Source organism: Heptranchias perlo, chromosome 19 (genome assembly GCF_035084215.1).
Source record: "Heptranchias perlo isolate sHepPer1 chromosome 19, sHepPer1.hap1, whole genome shotgun sequence".
In the NCBI taxonomy this organism is placed as follows: domain Eukaryota; kingdom Metazoa; phylum Chordata; class Chondrichthyes; order Hexanchiformes; family Hexanchidae; genus Heptranchias; species Heptranchias perlo.
Window position 1 is genome coordinate 39346795 of NC_090343.1, and position 10675 is coordinate 39357469.

Below are 10675 nucleotides of genomic sequence, written 5' to 3' on the forward strand. Positions count from 1 at the left end.
TCCTCCCTGACCTAAAAACTGCGCTGCCAACCCTTGTACCCCCACCACTGCCCCCGCCCCCAATAAAAGCTGTCAAACTCCAGGGCTATCTTCCTTATCCTCCCCGGGAACAGTGCCAAACACCGGGAGCATTTTTCTTCCCCCGTCAATCTCCATTCCAGATTCAGTTTTTTCAAACGTCAGGAATAATCAAACCCTCGACAACTATCATCCCAAGACCGTCATCCCAGTGCTACCAAAGTGCAAGACCTCCATGGTGCTCTCAAACTCTAGGTACCCCCACCCCACCTGTGCTATTAAAGCTGAGGAACCATCCAAGTAATCACCTTTCCTAATTGCTCCCAGACCTTAGGACATGCCTGACCATTCCTTTTTAAAATAAACTCTGTTTTTTCCCAGTATAGACTGATCCACCTGTTGAGTGGCATCAGACTCACTCTCTCCTGCCCTGCAGTGCACCAAAGACCCAGTGCCGCTGATGCTCCCAACTCCCTGAGGCCCTGTTCTCCATGAGTACTTACTGTGGTAGTACGGACTGAGGACCAGTAGGTCAGCCATAGGATGGTGAGAGCCCTTTTCCCCGAATAAGGGTATGGCCCTTCAAGAAACCTTCCCTTTAAGAGGAAGGATATGGGCCTTTAAGAAACCTCACCTTTAAAAAGTAATTGAGGTTGGAGATGGTGGAGACTTTCCCCAGCCAGGTGAGAATAAAAGGGTGAGGCACAAGAGATACAGGGCTCCTTAAAATGAAGCTGGAAGCCAGCTGAGGGCAGCTATAGCTATAGCTGTGGCTGGGCCCTGAGAGCTGAGGGCAGCTGAAAGGGCCAGGGAGTTGGAGAGTGTTCTAGGTGTTGCTAACATCGAATGTATTTGTAGTGTGACTTTATGTTGCTGCAAGAGAGCCCCCTGAACAGTAAGCTGGAAGGCAGCTGGGGCTGGCCTGGGCTCTGAGACCTGAAAGAAGCTGATAAGCTGAAAGGCAGCTGTGGACAGCTGAAAGAGCCTGGGACTGGGAAAGTGTACTAGGTGTTGCCAAAGGTACTGTAGTGTTACTGTGCAGAATGAATTAAAAGAAAGGTGTTTTGAAGACAAATTGGCCAAAAACTATCGTTTGTCATACGAAGAAGGCTACGAGATGGTAGGACCCTGTGACATTACAGGTGGTAACCCTTCATCCAGTACTTCCATATCCCAGCCCCCACTCCACCCCACTCCTCCCATGGAACAGCTTCCTGGGTGTTCCTGATGTCTAAACTTGTCCTTTTGAGACCGTGAAAGTGATGCCAAAAGATTTGGTGAGTGGGAAAGAAGCAGAGAAACAGTTGCAGGAAGAGATTTTTTGTTTGTTGATTACCTAATGTCACAGGAGATCAAATATGTTATAAAACATTGTATGTTGCATGGCATAGTGCTCATGTCAATATAAAATAGCATATCCCCCAACAAACCATCAGCAATGCAATGGGAGACCTGCTAAGATGATTGGTTAAATGTGTTTTTAAAGTTGTTGATTTAGTTCTGCTTGTAAAATGCATATAAAAATTCTTCACTGGTTAAATTTAATGGGCCTGATTTTAGCAGGCCTGCGGGTTTCCGGCGGGTTGGGTTTCGGGTGCGTGGCCTCCGCGCCCGGTGAAATTAGTGGGTTGCCCGCGCGATCGTAGCAGGCAACCCACTAATTGGAATCATTTACCTGCTCCTCCGGGCTCCGCGCTGCTGGTCTGCGCGTCGGGTGCGCTGCGCATGCGCAGTACGATCTGTCAGCTGGAGGCTCTCTACTTAAAGGGGCAGTCCTCCACTGACAGATGCTGCAACCAATGGAACAAATTACAGCATGGAGCAGCCCAGGGGGAAGGCTGCTCCCAGTTCAATGATGCCTCACCCCAGGTATCATCAGATGGGGTGAGGAGGAGGGGGAGGTCAGAGATCTTCCACCCGGCAGGCGGGAGGAAGCGGCCTGCCTCTGCCACCAAGAAGGCCTGGCTCAAGGTGGCAGAGGGGGTCACCTGCACCACCAACATATCGCCCACCTGCATACAGTGCAGGAGGCGCTCCAATGGCCTCAGTAGGTCAGCCACAATGAGAACACGTAGTCTTTCCCCTACACTCCGTCTGCTACAACACTGCCCCCACCCCACATCTCCTTCGGCACCGCCAACACTACTCTGTCACATCACCCCTCATACCCACTCAAACCCCATCCTCATCTTACCTGCACCTACTCACCTCGCCAGTACTCACCCGCCACTAACACGCAACCCAATCCTCATACAATCTCATGGCTCTATCCCATACTCACCCTCTCGTGCTCTCTCACGGCCAGCCTCACTCAACCTGCCACCACCTGTGCTGCAGCCACAGGGCGTGCATCGCATATGTGCAGTAGGCAGCGTACGGCAAACGTGTCCTGAGCATGAAGGGGATGAACAAGGGTGTCTGAGGGTTTGCCATGGGTGTTACCTATATTGAATTTCAGAGCAACAAACATCACACATTATATTGGCACCACCACTGCCATGTCTCCGCGAATCCTGTCTGTTGTGTGCAATAATGCCCGCTCCTGGGTATCACTATGAGGACCCACCACTGATGCCACCCATTGTGTTACTGCAGAGTAGGTGCAGGTGTATTTGCAGGGCTCTTCCGCGCAGACGACTGAGAGACATTGGCGGTGTACCCGGCTGCACCCTGGAAGGGTGCGGAGGAGAAGTTGTGGAGGGCAGTGGTGACTTTGGCAGCGACAGGTAAGCAGATGGTGCTGGGGCCAGCCAGGAGCAGCTCGGCATGAAAGAGCCTGCAGATCTCCACGACTACATGTCGAGTGAATCTGCGCCTCCGTGTCCACTGTTGCTCAGAGAGGTCCGGGGAGCTGCGCCTCGGTCTGTGGACCCTGTGCGGAGGGTAGTGCCCTCTGCGACGCGTCTCTCTCTGCGGTAGCCCTCCCTCCTGCTGTACAGGTGGATGTGTCACAGCACTCTGTTGTGGAGCTCCACGTGTCAGAGGTGGACTGCGAGGCTGCTGGGGCTGGTCATGCTGTTCGTCCTCCGAGGATGTAAACGCACCACCCATCTGGCAGGTGTTGGTCTGAGGGGTTGTGCAGGGTCGGTAGGTGGTTCCTCGCACTGGGGCTGCGGTTTCACGTCGGTCTGTCCTCTGGCTTGGCGGGGGATGGTGGAGGGCAGGGGTTGCCCTACTTGACACGGTGGCCTCCTGCGTGGGTGAGGGCTCTCCCACCCGCTGTGGAGTGCACCTTGGCTGCTGCCACAGGCTGCTGGCTGGAACACGACCGGTTGAAGGGAGACTGTTTCCCCCAGCATGTGAAACACACTGCCTTGAACCTAAAATCCCACACTTCCTGTTTTGACAGCTGTTTCAGCTCATTAAATGACCTCAACAAGCAAGGTAAGTACACTCAAGTGGAACCCCGCTGGCTTTAATTGCCTGCGGGATTCCCACCAGCGGGGCCTGCGCATGCAGCCCCGCACGTCAGCGCGGCACCCGGAAGTGGCCGGGATCTCGGCGCAATCCGGTCACGTGACTGGATATCGGGATTTTCGGGGGCCCCCCCGCTGGAAACCCGCAGGAAACCCGACGCTAAAATCGAGCCCAATATTTTTTTAACTTTATTTTGCAAGAGTTTAAACAATGCTGTTTTTCAATAGACAAAATCTATTGTCCAATAATATTTGTAGTGTAGAACACAGTGGTATCTCAGCAAACTACACCCCCAGCTGATGGCCTGATTTCCCACAGTCAAGAAGCTCCAGAGTGGCTTGCTTGTCAATTGAATGTTGCTGCTGTTTGTAGTGAAGCTGCACCATGACTTACGGAGCAGGCCCCTTAATTGGCATTAAGGCTGGCCCTATTCGAAGGTCTTTCAAGTTGGCAGGAAAGTTGATGTGTTCAAAGATAAACGGTCACATAAATTTATAGTAAGTTCTTCTATGAAAGGGAGAAAAGAACAAGAAGTACTCCCTTAGATACTTCTTTCCCTATAAATAACAGACCTTTCACAGGGGTTAGCTGTAAAGTACTTTGAGAAGATACTCCTTAATCCCTACCACAGTTGAGTTGATTTTAGTTTTTTTTTCACATGTTTGCCCTAAGCATTTGACTTCTGATTTTCTTTCTTTTTATCCCAGCAGCTAGTAGTGTGGAATGTTTTCCCAACCCCTCCTTTTGATAGAACGTGCAACAAGAGAAAGAGGACTCAGTCAATTTAATGCAAAAAATGTAAAACTTAGCTATTGAAATTTTAATCTATAATGTATGACTGGCATTTTATGCCTGTGACTGTACATTGATTTTGTGTCATAGTTTTAAAACCAAAATACACAGAAACCCATTACCAATTGATTAATTTTGTTATTATTTTGTTCCAGGCTAGTAAGCGGTCTAAGGTGGAACTGTGCGGAAGAAATGATGGTAACATTAAAGTAATATTTCCCAGCGTGGAGATACCATGTGACTGGTCATCTGGAATGCTTGCTCCTATCAGACCTGGGGACTATATATCAGTACAAGTACGTGAATAACTAAGGTTTTGCAGGAATACTGATATGTAATGCACCTTTGTGAAATTAAGTCACATTTTTGTAGAATTCTAAATATGAAGTGCAAGTCAAACAGATGTAATACAGTAATGGCTTCTATGCGTCAGAAATTTTTTTTAATCATATTGGGAAGCAGCTTGTGTGCGTCTGTACATCCAACTGTATACATTATAATACAAGAAGAGAATATTATAGGAATACTGTTGGCCAACTCTCTTGAGGCTTGCTAAGAAATCTTTTAATGGCCTTGTTATAAAGAGTATTTTTATATTGGTAATGGAGATCTAAATGTATTATTGTAGAGAATGTGATATAACATATCACTGTATTACATCGAGGAGCCAAAGCAACAATTTGTGCATTAAATGCTGTATTTATACTGCATCTACCAGTGTAGTACTGATAACATTACTGCAGCACTGCGCATGGACAGTTACTGTTGCCCTATTCTTTATTTTGCTGTGGAGTGACAATGGAGGAACCCTGTGTTTTCAAATGCTTGCACAGAGCACTGCTATTGCCACTAACTGATTCACATCATCACCTTTCAATTCCGAAGAGCTGACCAGACAGTCAACTCTTTTCACTTGCAGAAATTAAAAGGTAGTTTGCTTTATTGCCAAAATTTTATTTTAATTTTTTTAAAAATAGGTAAGTTTAAAGAGCATACTTTGCATTGTTTGTAGTTATATTGCTAGCATTGCAAAGTGAAGTGAACCCACCTGTTGCAAGTGTGCATACTTGTGCCATTGCTGCCATACATCAGCAGAATAGGGCACTGGCCTGCTTATAATACCGATGTGGCATCAGTGCCAACGGTGCAGTTTACAGACTGAGTTAACTAAGTAACCTAGTGAAGTGGTTTGTTTGTATGTTTGAAGCATACTATGATTGAAATAGTATATTTGAGATTTGTGTTAAATGTGAGACAGTGAGGCCAATATGGTCTTGTAGGCAAATCAGTCTTAGAAAATTGTATTTTTAAATTTTCTAATGGTAAATTTAATTTGAGCTATCTCCATTCCACTTTAGGAAGTATTTTTCCTCTAGTTTTGTCTCTTTCCCTCCTCTATTGATTCATTCTAAGGTATAGTTCCATGGGTGATTTGCACATTTCCGTAACTTTCTCAAGAAGTTATTCTTTGTTAATGAAGCCAGACAATGTGCTTCATTTTAGCACCCGCTATCGGGTGCGTTCCTGGCAGGGGGGGGCTCCGAAAATCGGGGAATCCCGGAGCGGGTCCGGAGCCCGGCTCCAACCCGCCCACTTCCGGGTTGCCTACTGACGCGCCGGCGTGCGCGCGCAGCCCCCGCAGGTGGGAATCCCGCAGGCAATTAAAGCCAGCGGGATGCCACTTGAGAGTATTTATTGTGCTATTTCAGGTCATTAACTGACCTGATTAAGGGATTATGTGAGGGGTGGGATTTTATAGATAACTGGGACTGTTTCTCTGACTGGGGGAAACACTCCTAGTTGAAATGGACGTGTTGCAGATGGAGTGTAGGGGAATGAGTAAGTGTACTCACTTTGGCTGACCTACTTAGGTCAACCCTCCTCCTGACAAGAAAATTCACCAACTTGTACACTTACCCCGGGGTCCAGACACATGTACCTACCTTGCGGATCCCCTCAGATGTACATCTTCCGGATGGGGGCCGCCATAGCTGCAGTCATGACCTCCTCAGAGGGCGAACAGCATCGCCGGCCACGCCGTCCACCTCTGACACGTGGAGCTCCACAACAGAGTGCTGTAACACATCCACCTGCACAGCAGGAGGGAGGGCAACCGCAGAGAGAAATGCGTCGCAGAGGGCACTACCCTCGCCACAGGGTCCACAGACCGAGGCTCAGCTTCCTGGACCTCTCTGAGCAGCAGCGCACACGGAGACTCAGAGTCACTCGACATGTAGTCGTGGACATCTGCAGCCTCCTTCATGCCGAGCTGCTCCCGGTTGGCCCGAGCACCATCTTCTTACCTGTCGCTGTCAAAGTCACCACTGCCCTCAACAACTTCTCCTCCACATCCTTCCAGGGTGCCACCGGGGATATCGCCGACGTCTCTTAGTCGTCTGCACAAAAGAGCCCTGCAAATACACCTACACCACTCTGCAGTGACACAATGGGTGTCATCAGTTGTGGGTCTTCATTGTGATCCTCAGGAAAGGGCATTATTGCACAAACCAGACAGGATTTGCAAAGACATGGCAGTAGTGGTGCCATATAATATGTAATGTGAGTTGGTCAGAAATTCAATATAAGTAAAAACCATGACAAACCCTCAAACACCCTTGTATATCCCCTTCATGCTCACGACACGTTTGCCTTACGCTGCCTACTGCACATATGTGATGCATGCACTGTGGCTGCAGCACGGGTAGTGGCAGGTTGAGTGAGGCTGTTTGTGAAAGAGATGCACGAGAGGGTGAGTATGAGATAGAGCCATGAGGATTGGGTTGAGTGGTAGTGGTGGGATGAGTACTGGCGAGGTGAGTAAGTGCAGGTAAGATGAGGATGAGGTTTGAGTGGGTGTGAGGAGTGATGTGACAAGAGTAGTGTTGGCAATGCAGAAGGAGATGTGGGGTAGGGGCAGTGATGTGGCAGACGGAGTGTAGGGGAATGAGTAAGTGTACTCACTTTGGCTGACCTACTTAGGTCATTGGAGCGCCTCCTGCACTGTGTGCAGGTGGGCGATATGTTGGTGGTGCTGGTGACCTCCTCTGCCACCTCGAGCCAGGCCTTTCTGGTGGCAGAGGCAGGCCGCTTCCTCCCACCTGCCGGGGGGGGAAGATCTCTGTCCTCCCCCACCTCCTCCTCCTCACCCCATCTAATGATACCTGGAGTGAGGCATCATTAAACTGGGAGCAGCCTTCCCCCTGGGCTGCTCCATGCTGTAATTTTTTCTATTTGTTGCAGCATCTGTCAGTGGAGGACTGCCCCTTTAAATAGAGCTCCTCCAGCTGACAGACCTTACTGCGCATGCGCAGCCCGCCCGACGCACAGATCAGCAGTGGGGAACCCGGAAGACCAGGTAAGTGGATCCAATTAGGCTGCGATCGCGCGGGGGGCAGACTGATTTTGTCGGGTGCGTTACCTACGCGCCCAATAGCCCCCCCCCGCCGCGAACCCGCAGCCCTGGTAACATCGAGCCCAGTGATGTTGTTTTGAATGTGGGGTCCATCACAGACAAGCCTGAACTTCTCACTCAACATCAGTACAAACACACTTTTCAGCAGGGATCATTGGAAAGTGAGCAGCCCTAGCTGGCTTTTTTTAATGCTGTCCTAAGCCCAGTGTTGCTGAGGTCAATTATGTTGCCATACTTAGCATTTAAAAAAAAATAATGGCACTTGACTGAAAGGGTGAGCCTATGACTTGACCTGCTCCCAGGTTCTATCAGTATTGTGCTTGATCAGCCCACTTGGAGGTCCATGAGAGCAGCTCAGATTCACTTTGTTGCTGATACATTGCCTTCTCTCCGCCCCCGCCCTCCCCAAAACACGTGGGACTTGCAGATATGTGAACTATTATAAATATCATGCAACTTTTATTTGTATTTTCAATAGAATAAACTAAATTTAATGGATAATATTTAATTCAATTGTTGTGCCTTTATTTTCAGATAACATCTGCCAGTTCTCAAAGTTTGAAGGGTACCCCCATCTGCCATACAACACTGAACAATTCAGCAAAGTTGATATCAAAACAAACTGTCAGTAATGGACAATAATATTTATCCAGAACAGGAGCTGAATGAAAAGTATTTGATGTGCTGAAAGATAGTTTGGAGAAAATATCAAGTTTGTGATTCAGCACAGGGTAATACTAAGGATTGCAAAGTGGAGCTTGATACATTCTTTCACTGCTGAGGAAGGAACGCCATTTGGAGTTCAAGTGTAAAACCACCAGTGCGTGTGTGCTTTTTTTGAGTTCAGATCCTGGTGATCCTGGTTCACTTAGAATTAAAATCTGAGATGTGATTAAAAGCTTCAGATACTTGGTTGGTATTGCAATGTGAAAATATCGCCAAAAAATTATTCTGATGAGAGATGAATAATTAATTGTAAAAGTAATGTTGCATATGTATTTTGTGATAAAGAAAGATTTCAAACTGTATGCATGTTGGGTTTTTTCATTTAGAGTAAGGCATTTTGCAATCAAGGTCGTCACAATTAAGAAGAAATTGAAATTGTCCAAATCATTTGATTAACTGCAATTATTGTGAGACCTGTTTTCACCTGATTATAGTCATTGCTTTTTATTTTGTCTCAATGAAACCTCAATAGTCTTATTATTTTTAACTCTGATCAGCAATGGAGAAGCTACCATAAGCACAAATCCCTGATTGTGTTGTTAGCTTTGAATGTTGTTTTAATCCAGTTGATCATTTAATATTTCTAAAGAATTATGTGTGCTTCATGTGCATTATAGTCTCAGACCTCTTGACCTCATTGCCTCCATCAAAGCTCATCCTTCACTTTCCCAGTCTCAACCTTGGCTCAGTGGCAGCACTCATGCCTCTGCATTCAGATGCACGTAAAAGATCCCATGGCACTATTCAAAGAAGAGTGGGGAGTTCTCCCAATGTCTTTGCCAACATTTATCTCTCAACCAACATCACTAAAGCAGATTATCTGGTCATCGATCTCATTTGCTGTTTGTGGACCTTGCTCTGTACAAATTAGCTGCTTCATTTCCCTACATTACAACTGTAAACAATTTTACAACACCAAGTTATAGTCCAGCAATTTTATTTTAAATTCACAAGCTTTCGGATAAAATTGCTGGACTATAACTTGGTGTTGTAAAATTGTTTACAATTGTCAACCCCAGTCCATCACCGGCATCTCCACATACATTACAACAGTGACTATACTTCATTGGCTGTGAAGTGCTTTCGGATGTCCTGAGGTTGTGAAAAGGTGCTTTATAAATGCAAGTTATTTCTTAACTTTCCCACTCACTCTCATGATCGCCTCTTCAATCTCATCTACATATGGGCCCTTAATATCTCCCTGACCTTTAACAAGGTTCTTTCTGAGCACTTCATCTCCCTGCTGATATACATCAACCTCTTTGCTCCAAATGCTTCCACTTTCACCTTGCATTCCTGGGAAAAAAACTGTTCCCCCAACTCCATCACAAGCTCCAATCTTCCTCTCTCTAGTCTGCCATCTTTGCTGATATTGAACCCTGTGTCACTCTGCTTCACAGCTCTGTCATCTCCACCTTCCTCACACTCTCTCTGATCCTGGATGATCTCTCACCACTAAAATCTGAGAATCTGTAGCTCAAATGCACATGGCCTGTGACTGACCTTGCTGTTCATCACCTGATCTAGCTGAACACTTACATTTTTAGGGCTTTGCCAGATATTTCCTTTATGGCCAGCACTGAAGATCACTCCTGCAAGCAAACCCTCACTCCCTAGAAGCCAGAATGTGACTTTGCAGGCAGAGTCTCTGGTAAAGTAGCATTGCCCAGGGTCAAATAGAAATATGTTACTGTAATTAGCTCACTGAATTGACACAAGCCCCCTTTTCCCGGTTTTTGAATAGCACAAAAATAAACATGCCACCAACCCTTGCGACGGTGTAAACTGCAAACCAGGTTTATTAAAAGTAAAAAGCAGTGACAGAAAATCAATATAGCAGATTTTGCTTGATAACAGAACTTTTGAATTGCACTTGCAACATTAATGAAAGAAATGAAACTTTGCTAACTTTCTTAGTGAACCTTGACCAGTGTATGCAACATAAAGCAACTTCGAGATTTCATCTAGCCACCCAGGAGACTCCAAACTCTAAGTTAATGGCTTCTGACGAGCTGGGAACATGCTGCCCGAGGTATACCTCTCATAACCGTTGACGCTTAGCCTGGGACCTAGAAAAATGAAAGGTGTCTGCCACAGTTGAACAATGGTTAAAATGCCTCAGATTAAGTCATTTGGTATAGCGACTGAGGTTAGACAAGAGAGTGGAGAATTCAGTGAGGAAATCAACTGGGGCCAGTGAATCCTGAAGAAGAGGAAGTAGTGTTGATGGTGAGATTTTTGATCTTGGACAGTGAGCCAGTGGGTAATTGGGATCTGGAGATGAGTGCCATGCTTACACTATGGGGGTTT

The 10675-nt window shown here is 46.7% G+C and overlaps 1 protein-coding gene across 1 annotated transcript in view; it reads left to right on the forward strand.

Annotated features, from left to right (window-relative positions):
• Nucleotides 1-8667, forward strand: part of cdk5rap1 (CDK5 regulatory subunit associated protein 1) — a 52676-nt gene extending 44009 nt beyond the window's left edge. The window contains exons 12-13 of the mRNA XM_068000632.1: nucleotides 4383-4523; nucleotides 8174-8667. Of these exons, the coding sequence (XP_067856733.1) occupies nucleotides 4383-4523; nucleotides 8174-8281 (249 nt within the window). The 3' untranslated portion in view covers nucleotides 8282-8667. The remainder of the gene's footprint in view (nucleotides 1-4382; nucleotides 4524-8173) is intronic.
• The last annotated feature ends 2008 nt before the right edge of the window (nucleotides 8668-10675 follow it).